Here is a 21,206-nt window from a genome sequence, read left to right on the forward strand (position 1 = left end):
TGAATTTCTATTTCAAGATGCCTTCGGGTCCTCGCTTTCAGAGTGCGCTGAGCAGGGAACTGCCTTCTGCATCAGCTGCTTGTCCATCTGTGCCTCTGAAACCAATAAAGGGAAAAACAGGAAAACAAAGCATCCAGTTATACCCCTGTCCAGTGGATTGGAAACCAATTAAGACAAGGTTATCCACAGTGGGAATCTGCTCCTTTAAGGTTATGGAGGGCTGGGCAGAGTCTCATCCTCTATGAGTCTTGTCTATAAAAAGGCTCTGACCCTTGTGAGCTGCTCTACTTTACTTTCATATAATATAGCTGTGTCACTTTAATTCCCCCACCATTCTGCAAGCTAGATGGAAGCGGCCAAAGGGATGCAGTGTTTCCTGGAGACAGAAAAAAAAAATGGAAGCAAAGCTGAAAGCCTGTCTTCATGAATAATTACCATGACAACAGTGGTATAACACTCAGTGACATGCATTGCTCGGACATTAACTCGCTCTGATGCAGTCAGTGGCCTCAATGGATGTGGCAAAAATGGGATTTTTTTTTTTTTTTAACCCTTGATTCTCCCCTGTTGAATGAAATGATATGACCACTAGATGGAGGTCTTTCTTTCAAGCTGAAGCTGAAAAGGTCAGCCTTGCCCATTATGTACTTGATCCACATTTACTTTAAGAGTTAGTTTTTCAGATCAAACTGTGCAAAAGGCCGCATCAAATTAAGCTAATTCAAAAATCAAATCCTCTTTTCTTGTTGCTTCATGTAGTGATTAATTAATGATCTGATGTCAAACACAGTGCACACATTGTCTCATTGCTCTATTTTAACTAAAATGGCCAAAATAGTTGATATGGTACAATTACCTTTTTAACATAAAGTGTTCAGTCATAAGAATACATCTTTAGTTTATGTATACCTTTTCTAAAATAAAAATCAATTAAGTTTGGAAACATAATAGCATCAAAACTGACAACTTTCAAATACATACTCATATACTTTTTTGAACACTTTTCTTGTCACTGGAAGTTCACTTATGTAGAACTGAAACGATCAGTTGATTAATTGATTAGATTTGATAAGATTTGATTAATTGTTTTTGTCAGTTTCAAGTACAAGTGCTCAACATTCACAGGATCCAACTTCTCATTTGTGTTGATTCGCTGCTTTTCTTTGTCTTGTATGATTGCAAATGCAATATCTTTGGTTATAAGATTTGATGGGCATTTTTTTTTTTGCCATTTTCTGACTTTTTTGAGAAAATAAAAATAATCATTAGGTGCTGCCCTACATTCATGCTCATTAAATTCTTTTACCTGTAAAGTGCATCATTGAAGTAATGGTAACGTTCAAAAGAACCCTACACTGTAATATTCAACCTGTTGTGGGCACAGCGTGAGTCTGCAGTCCTGTTGAGTTTGTGCCTGTTGAACAGTGTGTGAGGGAGGTCTCCAGTCGACCGTCTCATATGCTTCACGGCCTGACTAAGCTGGTTGAAACCCTCAGAGTGATTAGAGTTTGAGAGTTTTCTTTCTGCGCCAACAGAGGACGGCACATAATGTTCGTCTGTGTCGCAGCTTACAATCTTCCCCAGAGGGGCCTGTTGCTTTCCTATGAATAGATCTTGTGTTGCCTGGCCGATTCGTCACCCCCCCTTTTCCTAAAACCCTGTGTTGTGTGCAGGTTCTGTGTGGCCCAGGGTTGCAGAGACGGCTTCAGAGCAACGTGCCAGCTGCTGACGAGCCTCCCTAAGCTGCTGCTGGAGAACCAGGATGGTGCTCTGCAGGCTCCTCACCTCCTCACTCATCTCTGCAGAAAGTCAAAAAAACCACAAGAAGGTCATTAGACATATAAGGTGGGACAAAGTCAACATGTGAAAGCAGATGCCCTAAACCAGAAGCAGGAGATTCAAAAAGTGATGTAGTAAGACTAAGAGGAAAAAGAAAATCTGACACACACAAAAAACAACAAGTATATTAAAGTAAACTTATCTGGAGCATCCTGGCCGCTCTTGAGTTCACTACATGACTAAACTGCTTCTGCAGGACCAGTCAGCCTCCAGTAGGGTGATGTGCCCCTGTGATAGCTGGCATCCCAGTTACTGGTCCTCCTGCATCAGCACGTGGCATTTTACCATCAGCTTGTTCCCTGTTAGGCTGCAATGAAAATTTAAATACTTCACCACCTGACAACATCTTTAACAGCTAAGATACCTATTGCTATTATGGCACAATCAATAAATTGTGATTTGGATTCTATTGTATATATATTTAACATTAGACCTAGTTGATCATATTTTACATCAATGCTGATCAGTTTCCTGGTGTTTAAACACGATTATACTCTACAATCAAGAACATAGAGACTTGCAAATTTACTTTTAGTAATTCAGCTCAAGTAGGTGGATGCTTTTATTTTCCAAAAGTACTGCACTGTTGTTAAAGTGACTTAATGTACTGATAAAAACATCTAAAAAAAATTTCTGCCAGGCAAAAAAAATCCATTATTTGTGGCTGAAGTACTGGCAACCTTCCAATATTATCAAAAAGCATAAGCCACATGGACAGAGTGTGACATTTTATTAAACCACATTTTAGACATGGATATTGTGCTCTCACATGCTGACTTTATTATTTCCAATCAAATTTAAAAAAAATAGAGAGAAAATCCAAACGCCTGCCTTGTCTTTTCTTAAGTCACTGTTTTAAAAAAAAGATCACTCTCCCTCCACTGTTCTCTGTCTTACTTTCAGACAGGTTTACATTTGGAAAAGGATGCCACTATAGGACCGGGTTCACAATTTTTCAAGTTCATCTTAAAACAACAGTCAGGTGTCCAAGTGAACATTGAAATAGGTTTTTCTTGCTGTAATCATTCTCCTGTTCATACTGACCATTAGATCATCTCTTCATAATGCACTTATAATATAAGTGATGAGGACCAAAATCCACAGTCCCCCTACTGTGCAAAATTTATTTAAAAGTTTATATGAAGCTAATGTGAAGCTTCAGCTGTCCAAATTTGTCAAATCAAGGAGATATCTTTCAATGTCACAGTCTTTTTAGTGCCAAAGTTCCTCTTTTTGTTGCTATACTTTCACCACAGCTTAACAGAGAAACACTGTCAGAGGAAACACAAAGAGGGAATTTGATGCTTAAAAGACTGTAAATGTGGTAGATATCCACTTGACATGACTAACTCAGACTGCTGAAGCCTCATATAAGCTTCAGATAAACTTTTAAATGTATTTTTTTTACACAAAATCCACTGTGTGGACACACAGTGGATTTTGGCCCCCATCCCTAACACTGAAAGCACATTTAAAGAGGATCTTTTACTAGCCAGTTTGAACAGGAGGAATGATAACAGCGAGGAAAACCTCTTTCAGTGTTCATATGGACACCTGACTATTGTTTTATGACAGACTTGAAAAATTGTGAACCTGTCCTTTAACCCTTGACTCACCTTTTTGGGCAAACGTTTGTCGTCTGTCATACTGAAATCAGTGTGATGCCTAAACAGAAAATATCAGCAAAGTGGGCATCATTTTAACCAGGTAATACACTTAAAAGAGGACAACTCGTATAAGAGATAAGTTTTCTATTAATGACATTGCCTACCTTGCAAACTCTTGTACAAGTTTGAGGCAAATTTATGTCATTATAAATATATAACCAGAGGCAACGGCTAGCTACTGCTACCTTTAGCATACTGGCTGTCTTAGCATTTTAGCTGGCTGTAGATCTAGCTGGGCTTGGATTTTATTCGATATCTACCCGCACATAGTGTGCATCACGAGTCCAGTTTGGGTTTAACAGGTGAATAACTTTGCTAAAACCACCCTCCTACCACCATTGCTCCCACTCCTACAGCCAAAGAAGGCGATACCACCAATTGGCCACCAGGTGGTGCTTCCAATCCCAGTCAGTGTTGTGTGGTCACAATGCAATCAGTGGTGGAAGAAGTATTCACATTATTTACTGTTCAGGGTCAAATTTGACCCATTTATACATTTGAGAGCTGTAAAAACACCCTGAACACTTTTCTTTTAACTCTCAGATTTTATGACTTCTTCTAATGTAACCCAGAATATACAAAAATTTCAACTTTTTAAAAACATTTTTGTGCAGCTGATACCCATTTCTGTAGAGTGTTTGATCCATATTTAAAATTGCTGCATTCTTCACATTTAATATAATTAATTGAAATCATTTTGTTCTCATGTTTTATGAAACATAGGACCATTATATAGTGTGATTGTAAATGTTTTTTTCTCCTTAAACAAAAAGCGTAAAAACTACAGAATAAACTCTCTCTGAAAGCTTCATTAAGGATTAATCACTCATTAATCTGTGACTGATGAGGTATGTATGAATGATTAATGGTTCAGTAATTTAGTACAGAGACTAATTATAAGGCGATACTGTGGCAGGTCACAACCTAGGGTAACCTAGGGGTCAGGCCTCTCCAAAGGGTCACCAGATAAATCTGAGGGGTTGTGAGATGATTAAGAAGAAAAAACAAAGTTCTGATACACAAATCTGTTTTCAGTTTTTGGACTGTTTCTCTGATCTTTTGATTTTTGGTGAAATATTGGATCATTTGAACATATTGAAATGAAACCATGTGAGAAGTTTAGAGGGAAAAATCAGTATTTCTTTAATCACTATTACTTCAATACTTTAAGTACATTTTGCTGCTTATACTTATGTGCTTTTGATTTTTCATGCAGGACTTTTACTTGTAATGGAGTATTTTTACATTGCTGTATTGGTACATTTACTCAAGTAAAGGATCTGAAAACTTCTTTCACCACTGCTTTTAATGGTGTCAATTTGCCAAAATGTATACAAATAAAGGTAAAACAAAAACAAAAACCAGAAACAGGCAGTAGTTGTCTCAATTTTGTCTACACAGCTGCCCACAATGTCAGACTTTGAAAACCTCTAATCTAGACAGACTGTGTTTTGGCTATGATTGCTGGAATCTGGCCTAACCATGTTCATCATGGTGGTAGTGGGTCAAAGAGTAGATCTAGCTCAATGAAAAAGTAGCCACAAATTGGCTGGACCTTTTGTCTGTCCGTATAGGATGCACGGGTGTGTTAACATAGCTGACTTTTCAAACCATAGAACAAATAAAGCAATTATCCAGATTCTGAGTTGTTAATTAAGTTCCTTGGAGTCACCTGAGGTCAGATCTACCTGGGCCCTACGTGCTGGCTGGCTAGTACAATGCCCCCCCTCCCTTGACACCAACAATAACAATGCCATCTGGCTGTGTTTCAGTAATGAAGCTTGCCAAACTCCCTGAGTCTGAAATGTGTCATAAGGATACACTACACCATGGTCAGGTGGTGTGCCCACAAAGTCACTGAAGCACAAACAAGATGGCGATAGCCAGGCTACAACCAGCAGCCAAAAAAGGGCTGTGGACACAAGACCTACATGGGATAAGATTGCACGGTTGGTATCAAGTCATTCTGTGGTTCACCCTAGACGACATTGTCAAAGGTGTCAGTTTAAGGTCTTGGTTGCTTGCTCATGCATATTCATTAGTGTTACCTAAATATTCATCCAAAATACATACAATACAACTTTTTTATTGTACAGATATTAAATTTTCTTGCACCAGAGACTGTTCCCTTCCACTGAGAGTCAGACTATCTGATGCAAACAAGAATAGTCCATAATTACTTTTTAATCAAGTTAAACACTTTTTTTCTCTTCACCAGAGTTTAACCAGAAAAAAATTATTGGTTTGGTGGCTGATGTAAGTGTCAGAGTGTTTAAAGTTGTATTTGATGACAACACCCATCAGAGAATGAGGTTCATATATTAGACTACAGGGGCGACTGGTAACTGTGCACGATTGCTGAAATGGTTACAGGCCATCCTGGAGGAACTAGGACGTCTCTTCAACCCCTCTTAGCTGATACTGAATCATGTAATTAAGGGCAGAATCCCTCAACAGAGCGGCCAGGTTGGTGTCACTGAGAGTATCACACACCTGCAGCTTAGCAAATAGGAAAAGGACGCATCCGTTTTAGTTCTACATAAAGACACCAGGAAAACACCTGCATAAAGTTAATCATGATGTTTTGTTTGAATTAAATATTTTAAATATTAGTTTATATATGTATCCTTCCGTGTGGTACACTATCATTTCCTTAAGTGGGTAAAACACCGTATAAAGATTTTTTATTATTTGTGATAATAATGATAACATGTTTTCCTGATATTCCCTCCATGCAAAATCTATTTATTTTGTTGTGAACAGTGATACCTCCGCATAATGAGGATGCCACATGCAACACTGACTGGAGCGCTTAAATAATTGAGAACCTTGTTTAATCGGACACCAGCAACTTTAGACTTTGACGTATGGCTTACAGACAGGTTGTATGTGTAATTGATGAGATGATGAGTTGTACTTCAGCATTCAATAGGAGTTGCATTGAATAGAAGTTGCTAAAGCATGCCTTAACTCAGCAACTCAACTCAGCAAAATAATGTAACATAATCAGTGCCTTTAACACTTCTGGGAAACACAGCACACTATGTATTTCTTAATTGAACCATATTTATTCAAGTGAAAAGCTTTATGTACTATTTTATTAACAGCACTTGCGTGACTCAGTGAGGTCATTTTTTTTTAAAACCTTAAGGCTCAAAATGTGAATTAATTTGAAAAACAAGGTGTTGCAAGTAAGACTTGATGCCATTTGGTGATTCCATGACAAAAGACAGTGTGTCTGTCCTAAGACCCAGTGTGCAGCAGTATCCTATTAAAGATTAAAAGGGAGCATTCTTCCAACTAGGCTGGACTGACATTTTGTTTACTTCTATCACTGGTGACATGGCAATATATTGATTAGCCTCATGACGCTTTTCCTGTTTAGATATGGTTTTGATATAACAAATTATACATTACAAATGGATGTAATGTTCCAAACAATTTTTGAGTACAACAGAGACTTTACTGTAACTTGTCTTTCTCTACACTTTGTGGCATTCAAGCTACTTTGATGCTTCTGAAATGCACAAAATGCAACCTCTTGTACTTTCTGAATTTACATTACTTTCATTAGGGTGACCCTTTTTGAGATCTATTATGCAGAATCACAAACAAAATAACAAATTCATTAATTTGACAGCCTGTATGTAAAAGTTGCTGGTTGGCTTTTCACAGACCATCCTAAAAGATGATTTAGGATTTAAGCAAAAAAAAAAAAGTTATAACATATAATTTGTTGTTTTCGCAGCCTATGTGGATTGGCAGACTCTGCTCACAGTGACGTCTCTCAGCAGTCCCTAGTTATAGTTACCAGTCTCGGGTTCAACACTCATGCACTATTCATTGGTGTATCACATCACTCCTGCCCAACTTCAGACTTGGACAAACCCAATTCTTTTCTGTGCATCTTAACTTTGTAGCCTTATTCTTACTGCTGTGTAAATGTCTAAAATGTTTATGTAGTGTTGCTTCCATTTCAGAGACAAAAAAGAAGTTCAGGGGCTATTTCCCTTACAGGAAACCTCCTGGAGCTACCTGGAGGAAGGAGACAAGAGCATTGTTTTCTTGTATGGTATGTACCACCAGATTATTTTAATTCCTCAGTTACATCATGTTAAGCAAAGCTCAGATGTGACAAGCACAGCTTTGTCATTTAGGCTTCAATGTTTTGCCGCCTACTTTGAGGAAGCACTTTGTGACGATACATTGCATTTATTTTGAATATTCTAAACTTCATGAGTACTGTGATGTCTTTTCGGTGTAACATGCTGCTCATATTGGTGTTTCATTGTTTTTCCAAACTCTTGGCTTTCAGTAAGATTTAAGCTTTGTTAGTGTTCTACATATATGGTGTGTAGTTTGGACGAATTCCACTTGTTTGGTTGTTTTCTGTTTTCAAGTATTATACACAGCTCTGAAAATGTTAGAAAATATTTAAAAGAAGTAACAGAACATTTAGAGAAAAAGGTGGCAGCTGTCCATGAAGGAATTTATCTCAAATAAACATACAATTTAAAAGGCCAATCTTGGAAATAGTCTGTATACCTGTCATGTTTTGACATTTTAAATTTACAAAATGCCCCTGGGGAAAAGTCAATTTGCAGATGAATTACTGCCTATTATTTTTCATGCATGTGAAATGTATCCTCTTTAATTGATGTATTAAGGTCAGCTGATTTGAATAATTGAAAGCCCCTTTTGAAGGCTAAACCAGGGTGTGGTAGCACACAGACAACCCTCTAAAATGATGGCATACAGGCAGAACTTTAAGTTATAAACTGATCATGACACTCTTAAAAAAATGTATGTTTTTTAAGTTACGTTTTGATTTCTGTTGACATGCATTTAATGTTTAAAATTCTCTGAATAATTTAGACAATTCTCCACTTGCTTTTAGGTGTTTCTTGAGAGCAATTAGTCGTTGGCCTCCTTCTGTCTTGTAAGACACTGGAGTAGTGTGTCTTGGTTTAGTCTGATGACTATACAGTATAGTCCAGTTTTTCAGCAAGAGGTTTTGTGGCTGTTCACGCAAAAGCAGTAAGATTGTGGCTGCAGAACTCATAAATCTCAGAAATCATATATCATATCATATCATATCATATCATATCATATCATATCATATCATATCATATCATATCATATCATATCATATCATTAATATCCTCATAAAAGTGCAGACCTGTTGTCTATGAAATACTAAATCATTATAAATTTCTTTCACAGAGCACACAAAGAACTTTTTTGAAGCATGAAGCGCAGTAAGCACCGTGGACACAAGGAGGACAGGAACGGAGGTATCAGTAGCAAAGATGGATGACAGAGGATTAGGTCAAAGACTTCTTTGGGAAATGCTGGGTGACATTACAAACTCATGCCGGCTGGTATCTCATTTCAACTCACCATGCCGAACTAAAGTGCTGGAAACGTTGTCATGCATTCTCTACATTTACTCTCACCCTGAAACATACAAGTGCAGCAGTTACTTGACTTTATCATATTAAGATGACTTCTTCTTGACCTATAAATGACATATTAGCATTTTAGGACATGTTTAAGTATTTCAATTTTACTACAAGTTGTCCTTATTGTGTATCTTTCACATGGTCTCCAGATGAGCCAGCTATTCTGGAGACAGAGAACCTGTTTATGGGAGGAGGCCAAGATCCTGACACTATCTCACTGGCCTCAGTCACAGCTGTCACTACCAATGTATCAAACAAGAGGCAAGCATGATATTGCTGTGCATGTGGCTACCTTTTAAACTGTTTAATTGTTATTGTTGCGCTTGTATCTGGGTCATGACTCTTATGTAGATAAATACCTTCTTGTGCGTTCGTCTGTGCTGTAGGTGTCAAATGTTGTTGTCACTGACTAAACCCAGGAATCACATAAATTCTGTTGTGTGTCACTGATCCCTGATCTCATTATTATGTAGATCAAAACCAGACATAAAGATGGAGCCCAGTTCTGGAAGACCAGTAGATTATCAAGTAAGAGAATTTTAAGATTATTGACTCAGTCCTTTAGATTCATCATTCCAGTTTATACTGTAGAACATTATAAATGTCATTGTACTTACAAAGGAAGGTTGATCCCAAATTTTAGTCTTAGATGTGATGCCGTTGGTATGTTATTAATCAATTAATTAGCAAGTCACTCTGTCAATTACTTGATCTATTAATTTCAGGTCAGTGTGACAGTGATTGAGGCCAGACAGCTGGTGGGTCTGAACATGGATCCAATGGTCTGCGTAGAGATTGGAGAAGATAAAAAGTACACCTCCATGAAGGAGTCAACCAACTGCCCATACTACAATGAAGTGAGTCAGTCATGACAACATATTGTATGTATATATTCATATGTAACCATATAGAAGGAAGACACCCACAATATCATCACAAACAGCATGTCTTGTAATCCTAACTTTCATTTTTCTTTTCCAGTATTTTGTGTTCGACTTCCACGTGCCTCCAGATGTTATGTTTGACAAAATCCTGAAGTTGTCTGTAAGTTGTCACAGTTGTCTGTGTTTAATTTACAATATTTTCATATGATGCCAATTCATATTATTCCTAGTTTGTTGCGAGGTCATAATATCTCCTTAAACCCACCCTTAGGTAATCCACTCCAAAAATCTTCTGCGCAGTGGAACACTGGTTGGAACTTTTAAATTGGACGTTGGCACAATCTACGGCCAGGCAGGTAAAGGATAAAGGAAAATCAGTCATCTCATTCTGAATGTATATTGACAAGAGATATTTAAGTGTTTGGCGAATTTGTTTTCTCTTTTCTCTTGCAGAACATCAGTTTTACCACAAATGGGCTTTGCTGTCTGACCCTGATGATATCACAGCAGGGTGCAAAGGCTATATCAAATGTGATATTGCAGTTGTGGCCAAAGGAGACACTATAAAAACTCCACACAAGGCCAATGACTCAGATGAAGATGACATAGAGGGGTAAATAGGGTCATAACGGAGGCCTTGATTAAAGAATCCTGCTTCCTTATTACCACCACACTGTGTTTGTTATGCCATTTCACCATTTGCTATTTCTCTTTCAGCAATCTGTTGTTACCAGAGGGGGTACCTGCAGAGCGACAGTGGGCTCGTTATTACCTGAAGATCTACAGAGCAGAGGGACTCCCCAGAATGAACACTAGCATCATGGCCAACGTCAAAAAGGCCTTCATAGGAGAAAATAAGGACCTGGTTGATCCTTATGTCCAAGTACTGTTTGCTGGACAGAAGGCAAGTAATGGCAGTGATCACAAATGTTGAATGCCCTTTGTTTTTGTAACGTGTGGATAATTCAGTTTCATCTCAGCAAGTCCAAAATATGAATTACACTGACAATACAATGTCTAAATTGACTTAATAAGTATTAATATTAGTTGTAATGTGTGGTTACAGGGGAAAACATCAGTGCAAAAGAGCTGCTACGAGCCCATCTGGAACGAGCAAATTGTTTTCACTGAGATGTTTCCGCCACTGTGCAAACGCATGAAGATCCAGATCCGTGACTCAGACAAAGTGAACGATGTTGCTATAGGAACACACTTCCTAGATCTACGGAAGATTTCCAATGATGGGGACAAAGGTGATTCATAATTTTCTATTCCTGCTATTAACTGCAGAAGATTTCCTCTGGATATGGGATCACTTTGAGCAACTCCTAAACAGTTGTAAACAATAAGAATGAAGGTTTTAATGTCCTTGAATTTTGATCTACTCAGTATCATAAAAAGCATCTGTCAGGCATCACATTTCCATCCTTAATTTGCAAATTATCAGGTCCAAATTGTATTTATTTTTTATTTCTCAGGCTTCCTCCCCACGCTGGGACCTGCCTGGGTCAACATGTATGGCTCCACTCGTACCTACACCCTGATGGACGAGTACCAGGAGTTAAACGAAGGACTTGGTGAGGGGGTGTCCTTCAGGGCCCGTCTATTGATCAGCCTCGGTGTGGAGATACTCGACCCCTCCTCTCCTGAGATTACCAGCTCCACAGAGGTGCAGGTGGAGGGAGTGCCCAACATCTCAGAGGTGGGTCCCTGCCTGGATGGGCAGCCATGCAGAGGAAGCCAATTGTTACTCTTGCTGACAGGTCATTGTGCTGCAGTTATTGTGAATTATTAATTGTCTTAATTTAGCCCACCTGGTGCATTATTTAACATGCTGTTTTGCATTAATGTGGCTGCTTTTTGTTGGCGAACAATGTAAGTCACACAGCAAATTCAATTGAGCATAGTGGGACCGTAACCCCGAGCCCTCTGGGATTCAGTTCTCACTGTCAGACAGCTTGTATTACACTGATTGTCAGGACCACTGCATTACATAATATGTTATCCAAGTGCAGCAGCTGTCAAAATTTAATTTGTGTCCTTTCTAAACTTTATTTACCAGAGAAAAGGGGAAGGTTGTGCAGCATTCACATTCAGATACTTACACTTGTCTGTTTATTTTCACAGACTGCAACTGGGAAGGTTGAGGAATTTTTCCTGTTTGGGTCTTTCCTGGAGGCCACAATGATTGACAGAAAGATTGGAGATAAGCCCATGAACTTTGAGGTCACCATAGGTATTTTACATTGCCTACTCATTATCAGATATTCCTAATGTCTGCCACTGTCTCATTATGAGACTGATATTGAATCCTTGGACAATTAAAGTTCATTTTCAGTGTTATTTTTGAGCAGAATTTAGTGATAAATGCATATTTTTGAAACAATTCCTGGTCTTAAGTTGGCATTATGTAGGGCAGTTTAGGAGTCACCATAATTTATTAACATTAAAGTATGGTTACTGTAGTTCATATGAAACCAAGCAGTTTTGGAGACCAAGTATCCTCATCAGCATGAGTTAAAAGTGCAGCACATTTAAGGGTGTGACTCGTAACATAGTTGGTTATTTCTAGGTTACTATGGAAACGAGATTGATGGGGTTGCCAAGCCTCAAACGAAGGGGAAGAAGGGGGGAGGCGATGGAGACGAAGAGGAAACTGAACTGATCCACAACTCCAGTGAGGATGAGATTGACGATGACGGTGACCTGACTTCAGTTGCGACTACTCCTCCCATGAAACCTGTCATCACTGACCGGTCAGAGCTATAACAATAAATACATCATCATAAAGTGACATGTGTGATAAACTAAACTAAAAAATTAACATGCAATATTTCAAAGAAAAACAGACGCACTAAGATGTTTCTTGCTAAATTCATGTAAGCAGCACAGATTGTTACTTCACTTATATGTTAAGTGAATATAGTTCTAGTAGTCCAAGGTATTACATTTCAAAATCCTGTGAAATGTTATGTGTTTTAGGTGACATTTTTAACGTTATTATGATTTATTTTTCCTTTTTGATGAAATGCATTCCTCATTTATATTCTCAGAAACTACTTTCACCTGCCGTATTTTGAGAGGAAGCCGTGTGTCTACATCAAGAGTTGGTGGCAGGACCAGAGACGGAGGCTGTACAACGCCAACATCATAGATAACATCGCAGATAAACTGGCAAGTCATACAATCGATTAATGGGTAGATGAGTATAGTCTTTTAAAAAGTTAGGTACGTAGTTTTATTAATTTGTCTATTAGAAGTTTAATGTTTCTGACGTTTGATGAATGAGCCCTTAAGAAAATGGCAATAAAAATGTTATTATTATTACTATGTAAACACCCTCTATTGCTTTTGCAGGAGGAAGGACTGAATGATGTGCAAGAGATCATCAAGACAGAAAAGACTTATCCTGAGCGCAGGCTTAGAGGTGTCCTGGAGGAGCTCAGCCAGGCATGCAGGTCTGTAGTTAACAACATAAACCAGATATTGTAATAATGGGCTGTATTTATCATGCAGTGGAATATAAAATTTTAAACTGACTGAGCTCCTCTTCTTTCAGTCAGTTCCTTTCGTTGGCAAACAAGGACCAGAATCAGTCGGGCAGAACCAAACTTGACAGGGAGAGACTGAAGCTGTGCATGTCCGAAGTGGTATGTCAATCAAATAAAGAGCTGTGTTTTTTTCTACTACTTGTTGACTGTAAATATTTGTATTGTCTCTAAATTCTGGGATGTTTCTGGTTGTAGGAGAGCATAGGCACGCAAGCTAAAGCCATGAGGTCACAGGTGAAAAAAAGCACAGTGAGAGATAAAATCAAACTGGCTCATAACTTCCTCCAAAAGCTGCGCTTCCTGGTTGATGAAGTAAGATCTACATCATTTTAGGCATCTACAGTACCATATACAAAATACACAGCCTATTGTACCTGCTTGTCATAGTGGTCAATTCATTGGTTTATTTTTTTAATCTGAGTTCTTTTCATTGCAGCCTCAACACAGTGTTCCTGATGTTTTCATTTGGATGATAAGTAATGGGAAGCGTATTGCTTATGCACGCGTTCCCTCCAAAGACCTCCTTTACTCTAACATAGATGAGGAGAGGGGAAAGGACTGTGGTAAAGTCAAAACAATCTTTCTGAGGGTGAGTTTATGCAAAACAGTCAAAAAGAAGTTCATTAAATCTGATATGTACTTTGAAATAATTCATCAAACGTCTTTCATCATTTGTAACCGTGTTGTTTTGCTTTAATATAATGATCTGGTTGTTTTCCTTATATACTAAAGATCCCAGGTAAGAAAGGTTTTGGGCCTGCTGGATGGACGGTGCAGTCCAAGATAGAGATTTATCTGTGGCTGGGTCTGAATAGGCAGCGCAAAGACTACCTGAGCGGTCTGCCCAATGGATTTGAGGAAAATAAGTTGTCCAGAGGACCCGGTCTGCCGTGCTCACCACCCATCAGCCTCACCTACATGAGTAAGACAGTCATCTACTGGCCATACTCGCATCATCGATATATTAATTTTGTAATACATGAAATAAAGATGTTCCCTCCACACAGTACAGCACAATGCAAAATATGGACTAATTGATTAATTTATGTGCATCTGGATCTTTCCACAGTGAAACAGATCTTCCAGCTGAGGGTCCACATGTACCAGGCTCGCAGCCTGTTTGCTGCTGACAGCACAGGATTGTCTGATCCCTTTGCAAGAGTCTTCTTCTCAACACAAAGCCAGGTCACTGAGGTGAGCGCACTCAAGGAAAGGGCTTTTTAGGAAGTGAGCTGAACTTGGACCTAAAATACATACATATAAATACTTACATTATTTGACTTACTGTATAGCAGATTCTGCATCTTTATCAAATCTTTTGTTTTCTTGCCAGGTGCTGGCTGAGACTCTCTGCCCAACTTGGGACCAGCTACTGGTTTTTGAGAATGTGGAGCTGTTTGGAGAGGCCAGCGAACTGAGAGACGACCCTCCTATCATCGTGATTGAACTCTACGATCAAGACACAGTGGTAAGGGTTGTTTTGAAATAGAGACACCTCTCTGTTTCCATTTGAATTAATGTGAGCGTGAGTCTACCTTCACACAGCTTGAGTTTCCGGATAGCAACTGTCTTACCATCCTCCTCCATCCTAATCATCCTAATAATTTAAGAGTCTGTCTGTCTTCCATTTGAATGTAAGACTAAACATATTATTAGTAATGAGTTAGATTCAGTGTGTGATATGCCATTAATATTGTGTCATACTATTACTTCATAATTAGAAGATTGTTGAGTGCTTTTAAGGAGTTTTTAAGATTTACCACTTTTGTTTGTGTCAACAGCAGCCTGATCTGAATTATATTGAAAGAATGTGTTTGCTGACTGACAATTCTATATTTGTTTCTGACGATAACACCATTGTTTTGGATGACCCTTTGGATAAGTAGAGTGTGGAGTCTGATGGCTTGATGTACTGTAGAGGCACTGTAATGTGTGCAGAGTAAACTGTATTGAAAGGCATGCAAGAGGAATAAGATATATATCAAAGGACTTAATGCTAATTTACAACAGTCCAAAGGGAGGGGTGGACTCTCCCTTATCAACTTATGCCTGTTGCATTCCTTTAAGTTAAATTTTGTGGTTTTTGTATGTGGGCAACAGAGAAATTGGACTCTTATAACCACTAACTGCAAGAGAGATTTAATAGTACATATTTAGAAACCGTAGTAATCTTTTGACATGACATAAACACACCTGTTTTGCAGTTCACTGGTTATTTTAGGTATACCGCTTTTTTCTCTTTTGGGCTCTTTTGACTTCATTGCTTTTATTTATCTATCTGTAGAAACATGTGCATCTCAAGCCATGTTTCTCCCTGCTGATAGGACAAATCAAATGATGGCACCATGAGCGACCTTGTTTAATTACTTTTTCTAATAAAGCCAATCTAATAAGAGCAGTGACGGATTGGATATGGTAGGCCAAAAAGACCATTCTGTCAAATATTCCAACCAGAATTCATGTGTTCTTGTGTGGAAATTTAAAGGTTTCATCTGTCATATGCTTCCAGGGTAAAGCTGACTTCATGGGCAGAACCTTTGCCAAGCCTGTGGTCAAGATGGCTGACGAGCACTATGGCCCCCCACGCTTCCCTCCTCAGCTGGAGTACTATCAGATCTACCGTGGGAACTGCACAGCTGGAGAAATGCTGGCAGCCTTTGAACTGTTGCAGGTGAGCTTAATGTTTACATGGCTACAACTGTCACTGGAACATCATATTGAAGTAAATGTTTTATAATCGTTTCTCGTGATGTCTGTTAGATTGGCCCCAATGGGAAAGCTGACCTGCCACCCATAGACGGTCCAACAGATATGGACCGCGGCCCAATCCTGCCTGTTCCGCTGGGAATCAGACCAGTGCTCAGCAAGTACAGGATTGAGGTGAAGACTTCATTTTAGCTTTAACTTGAACAATTTTACTTATTTACTAGAAAAAGCAAAAGCAAAAGAAGCCAACAAAATCTCTGCTTACTCCAGGTGTTGTTCTGGGGCTTGAGAGACTTGAAGAGGGTGAATCTCGCTCAGGTGGACCGGCCTCGTGTGGACATCGAATGTGCCGGCAAGGGAGTGCAGTCTGCCCTCATCCCCAACTACAAGAAAAACCCCAACTTCAGCACCCTTGTCAAGTGGTTTGAAGTTGTATGTTATCATTTAAATTACTCCATTAATATTCACATTTTCTATCACCTTCTATTAAACTGAGTGGACTACTGACACGTCAATACAAATTCCTTTACACTCATACTTCAAAGCAGTTATAATCTATATTTTTCATAATAACAATATGTCAAATGGTAATGTGTAATGTGAAAGGCGTCGCTTGTAGTGATGAACCTTCAGAGAATTATCACTCAACTCTACAGCTCCCCTCGGCTTTATGGAGCGAGTTTCTGCTCATTGTTAAGCTGTCTGGCCATAGCTTTACTGTTTTGGTTCAGTCTCACCACTCTCATAGTGTTGTTTTTGGTCAAAGCAGGTGGCTGTTCTCAGAGTAAAAGCTCTAAAAACCCACTGTATACTACCAGCTCAGGACGAAATGGCAAACGGACACAGTTAGCGACTAGCTGGTGAACCTAGTGGAACATTTAGCAGCTAAAGAGAGAGATTTCCTTCAGGAGTTGGTAGAGACAAAACACAGAACTAATGGAGAGTGAATATTGAACTTCACCATCTCAGGTGGACAAAAACACGACTCCAAATGAATGATAATGTTGCTTCACAATTGCCGGATGTGTAAATAAGGAACTGTTTGCTAACAAGTTCAACATATCACTTATAAGCTGATGATATGTCACATATGTTGTGTTTACAATGTGTTTCTGATTTCCCCAATGGGCCAAAAAAATCAGTTAATGCAGGTTTAAAGTATGAAACTAATCCTGGATTTTGTGTCTCAGGATTTGCCTGAGAACGAGTTACATCACCCGCCTCTGAACATCCGAGTGGTGGACTGCAGGGCTTTTGGCCGCTACACTCTGGTTGGCTCCCATGCTGTCACCACCCTGCGGAAGTTCATCTACAGGGCAACAGACAAGCAAGCCAACAACTGGTCCACTACAGGTAGGTTGGCCCTCACTAAACCAAAATCTGGAGTCATATTACACAATTTCACATTACTTACTTATTATAACTTGCGATTCTGAAAATTAAAAACACACAATATATGTTTGCCCAAGCAATGTTGTCTCTGGTTGTCATGATTTAATTTTGAGAAATATGTCATTCACAACATTTGTTTATCTTCCAGAGGAAATTGTTGTTGTCAACATGGAACCTGAGCCTGCTTATAAGAAGATGGAAACTGTGGTCAAACTAGACTCTGTGAGTTTTTACATTTTCAATTTTATGTAACCTTTATTGATAGAATTAGACCCAGTTTGAATTAAAAATCCCATATAAAAGACAAGTCTAAAACAGAGAGCTCTTGACAGACACCATTCACACACTACCAAGTGAACAGTTATGGAATAAAGAGCCAATCAGATCAGGCTGTGTAGAGTAAAATATTGTTGCATGATTTTACATTACGCAATCTGTTTCTCTGTGTAGTGCTCTGATGCTGTGGTCAAAGTTGAGGTGAGGTTGCTTTACATTTTATGAATTAAAAGATTTCATGTTTTATCAAGAAAACTCAAAACTATACTGACAACCTGTTTAATGTTTTTTTTGTATGAAAAGGATGATGATAAGGATGGAAAGGGGAAAAAGAAGAAGAGGAAGAAGGGTGATGAGACTGAAGAAGAGGAACTTGACGAGAGCATGCTGGACTGGTGGTCCAAATATTTTGCCTCCATTGAAACTTTGACAGAAGTAAGAAACTGGAATTTGGATTTTTGACTGTAGCAGCTAGATAAAGTTAAGCTATACTTAACAAAACGCTATCCAGTGCTACAAAGTATGATGGCAGCTAAAATAAAATGCTCTTATATTTAAACTTATTATATTTTTTCACATCTTTATTATCTTGGGGAAACTTGGATCTTGATAAAAAGTTTTAAAAATGACCTCCTGCTCCTACAGGCACTCAAGGCTCAAGAGGCAGCTCTCTCAGATTCAGAGGACAAAGATGACATGGACATTGCAGATGGTGGAGGTAAAACCAGATGAGAAATAAGTAGAAGTTTTATGTTGTCTGTCATGCTTTCACATGCTTCTCTGTCAGCCCTGAACCAAGTAGTAGTAAAATCTGAGAGAAAAACAGCAAAATTGACTTCCTTTGAAACTTTTCTTTGATTATTTAAACTGTCTTGCACTTCAAATACTCAACTGCCATCTCCTAGTACTGAAGGATGATAAATAGGACCAACAAAGATGCTTTTTTTTTTAACTTTTCAAATGAAGTTCATCTTTTATAAGCTGACTAACTGTGTTGTTCTCTTCTACAGTGCAGTAGTGATCCGCTGCAACACTCATAGCCCAAGAATGCCTACATGTAAATACTGACATGAATCCAAATTTCCATATGTGGGCCAACCGCTTTTTCTCTCCCATATGCATATTAACCGTATGCTTGCCATGAAAGTTGTCAATTAGAACTAAATCATAATGCAGATTGATGAGCTTTTTAAAATGATATAAATACATTTGAAACATGTTTGATTCTGTGCTGTACCAACCAGAGTCACCAATTTATAATTTGAGAAAATGTATACTTTGTGCTGTACCATGTAAACTGATGTTTATGTGACATACAGTAGAAAAGTAATAAGAACATTGTGAGCTCGTCTTTAATGAGCTCTACAGAGACCTCACAGCTCTACAGCTGCCTGCCTGGAGGATCCTGTCTCGTTACCAAGTATCCCCACTGAACTGTATACTTCTGTAGTATACAATTCAATGGTATGCTTGCTGTATACAGCTGGTTTTGGCAACTTTCATGTGGAATTCATGTCTCGAGTGCTCTGCTCCTTCACCCCCCGCCCCCCACCCCCTCTTCACTCCATCCTCCACCGCTAACCTGTACTCAGATATCAAACCTGATGACTCTCCTGTGAAAGGCACCAAGAGAGGAAAAGGAAAGAAGGACAAGAAGAGGCCAGTACTCGATCCAGCAGGGAAGAGAAAGCCAAAGCTGGATGAGCTTAAGGTACTAAAATGTCACGTTTAAACTGTTGTGAAGATAACAATTGACTATACTTGTTGTTTGTACATGACAAGATGTTATAGGTAGAAATGTAACCTGGAATGGTGCAAAATTGTGAGAAAAAGAAAACAGAATTCATGTTTTTAATTTTTTTTTTGTTCTCAAACAAGGTGTATCCCAAGGAACTGGAGGGAGATTTTGACGACTTTGAGGACTGGCTGCATAGTTTTAACCTGTTCAGGGGAAAAGGTGGCGATGATGATGACCAAAATGTGACAGACGAAGACAGGATTGTTGGAAAATTCAAAGTAAGAGCAGAGAGAGTACAATACATTAAGATAGGATGAAGTTATTTTTCTCTCAATTAAGTAATTTTTTCTGTACATACCTATAATATCTATTGACAAACAGGCTAATCATGGATTACCGTTCTATTGAGCTAACTCAAGACTGTTAAAGAGAGTGAGGAATGCTTCTGATTGTAAAGCATTTTTCTCAATATTATTGTGACATGTAACGTTTAACCTGAAATAACTGTGTTTCTTAAGGGCTCAATGTGCATGTACAAAGTGTCAGATGATATGCCCAGAGACGTGAGCTTTGACTCCAACATGGGGATGTTTCAGAACATCCCTCACAACGACCCAATTAACATCCTCGTCCGCATCTATGTCATCAGGGTAAGCTATGTATTCTGCACACTACTGCATTTTAATGTGAATACTGTTGTAGATACGATTTTTTTGAAAATCAATTTAATTAATTCTGAGGTCATACTATTTATTGGTAGGCGACTGATCTGCATCCAGCTGACATTAATGGGAAAGCTGACCCGTACATTGCAATCAAACTGGGAAAGACAGAGATCAAAGACAAAGAGAACTACATCTCAAAACAGCTGAACCCTTTGTTTGGCAAGTAAGTAGAAAGACTTTATTCTGTAACATTCAGTAGATCAATACAAAGGTATTATTTGATTATACAGTACATGTATTGATTATGCATAAAAACCTAACAAATGCTGTATTTCTCATCCTCTCAGGTCTTTTGATGTTGAAGCCACATTCCCAATGGATTCCACACTAACGGTGTCAATTTATGACTGGGATCTGGTGGGGACTGATGATCTGATTGGAGAAACCAAACTTGACCTTGAGAACCGCTTCTACAGCAAACACAGAGCCACATGTGGTATCACGAGTAACTACGCCATGTAAGAATCAAAGACTGACCTCCCTGTGGCAGTGTGTGGACAAACTTAAGTAAATAATATAATGTGGAGCATCAGGAAGTAGTGTTAGATGATATGTCAGTCACAGAATAGTACATGAAATTGAAACTTGTGTGAAATGTTTTTTTACTTGAGTGTAGTGTCATTTTTTTTCATAAAGGAGGTATAATCTTATTATAAACTGTAGAGTCATCATAGCTTTACATAATGCATTATTTTTCATAGCTATAATTACTTTTATTCTTCTCTGTAGCCATGGTTACAATGTTTGGAGGGACCCGATGAAACCCACACAGATCCTGGCTAAGCTGTGCAAGGATGGCAAACTAGATGGGCCTCACTACGGCCCTGGAGGAAGAGTGAAGGTGGAGAACCGTGTCTTCATGGCACCGACTGAGATCGAGGATGAAAATGGTATGTGCAGATTTCATTCACAGTTTTATTAATCTTAATATCCACTAGGAAAATATTTTGGATGAGAAGTGTTTTG

The 21,206-nt window shown here is 38.6% G+C and overlaps 1 protein-coding gene and 1 long non-coding RNA gene across 5 annotated transcripts in view; one reads left to right on the top strand and one right to left on the bottom strand.

Moving 5' to 3' along the window:
* Positions 1 to 6: 6 nt before the first annotated feature.
* LOC137199903 (uncharacterized) lies at positions 7 to 3,533 on the bottom strand. The gene is made up of 3 exons (XR_010931871.1): positions 3,456 to 3,533; positions 1,307 to 2,146; positions 7 to 376 (listed from the first exon to the last, which is right to left on the bottom strand). It is a non-coding gene; the product is annotated as an uncharacterized lncRNA (long non-coding RNA).
* Positions 3,465 to 21,206, top strand: part of LOC137199902 (otoferlin-like) — a 25,361-nt gene continuing 7,619 nt past the window's right edge. For 3 of the 4 annotated variants that reach the window (XM_067614510.1, XM_067614512.1, XM_067614508.1), the window contains exons 1-37: positions 3,465 to 3,546; positions 5,279 to 5,455; positions 7,487 to 7,578; positions 8,730 to 8,800; positions 9,118 to 9,229; positions 9,442 to 9,496; positions 9,694 to 9,825; positions 9,950 to 10,012; positions 10,124 to 10,208; positions 10,306 to 10,465; positions 10,570 to 10,756; positions 10,919 to 11,105; positions 11,331 to 11,554; positions 11,980 to 12,088; positions 12,425 to 12,608; positions 12,906 to 13,026; positions 13,210 to 13,310; positions 13,412 to 13,502; positions 13,599 to 13,715; positions 13,840 to 13,992; positions 14,136 to 14,325; positions 14,473 to 14,597; positions 14,737 to 14,871; positions 15,913 to 16,074; positions 16,164 to 16,283; positions 16,380 to 16,541; positions 17,300 to 17,462; positions 17,650 to 17,723; positions 17,952 to 17,978; positions 18,081 to 18,212; positions 18,423 to 18,495; positions 19,370 to 19,488; positions 19,656 to 19,793; positions 20,034 to 20,165; positions 20,276 to 20,403; positions 20,528 to 20,698; positions 20,970 to 21,130. In XM_067614510.1, the coding sequence (XP_067470611.1) occupies positions 8,755 to 8,800; positions 9,118 to 9,229; positions 9,442 to 9,496; positions 9,694 to 9,825; positions 9,950 to 10,012; positions 10,124 to 10,208; positions 10,306 to 10,465; positions 10,570 to 10,756; positions 10,919 to 11,105; positions 11,331 to 11,554; positions 11,980 to 12,088; positions 12,425 to 12,608; positions 12,906 to 13,026; positions 13,210 to 13,310; positions 13,412 to 13,502; positions 13,599 to 13,715; positions 13,840 to 13,992; positions 14,136 to 14,325; positions 14,473 to 14,597; positions 14,737 to 14,871; positions 15,913 to 16,074; positions 16,164 to 16,283; positions 16,380 to 16,541; positions 17,300 to 17,462; positions 17,650 to 17,723; positions 17,952 to 17,978; positions 18,081 to 18,212; positions 18,423 to 18,495; positions 19,370 to 19,488; positions 19,656 to 19,793; positions 20,034 to 20,165; positions 20,276 to 20,403; positions 20,528 to 20,698; positions 20,970 to 21,130 (4,339 nt within the window). In that variant the 5' untranslated portion in view covers positions 3,465 to 3,546; positions 5,279 to 5,455; positions 7,487 to 7,578; positions 8,730 to 8,754. The remainder of the gene's footprint in view (positions 3,547 to 5,278; positions 5,456 to 7,486; positions 7,579 to 8,729; positions 8,801 to 9,117; positions 9,230 to 9,441; positions 9,497 to 9,693; positions 9,826 to 9,949; positions 10,013 to 10,123; positions 10,209 to 10,305; positions 10,466 to 10,569; positions 10,757 to 10,918; positions 11,106 to 11,330; positions 11,555 to 11,979; positions 12,089 to 12,424; positions 12,609 to 12,905; positions 13,027 to 13,209; positions 13,311 to 13,411; positions 13,503 to 13,598; positions 13,716 to 13,839; positions 13,993 to 14,135; positions 14,326 to 14,472; positions 14,598 to 14,736; positions 14,872 to 15,912; positions 16,075 to 16,163; positions 16,284 to 16,379; positions 16,542 to 17,299; positions 17,463 to 17,649; positions 17,724 to 17,951; positions 17,979 to 18,080; positions 18,213 to 18,422; positions 18,496 to 19,369; positions 19,489 to 19,655; positions 19,794 to 20,033; positions 20,166 to 20,275; positions 20,404 to 20,527; positions 20,699 to 20,969; positions 21,131 to 21,206) is intronic. The other variant, XM_067614509.1, reaches the window with a different exon arrangement.

The sequence above is a fragment of the Thunnus thynnus genome, chromosome 16 (assembly GCF_963924715.1).
Source record: "Thunnus thynnus chromosome 16, fThuThy2.1, whole genome shotgun sequence".
NCBI lineage: Eukaryota > Metazoa > Chordata > Actinopteri > Scombriformes > Scombridae > Thunnus > Thunnus thynnus.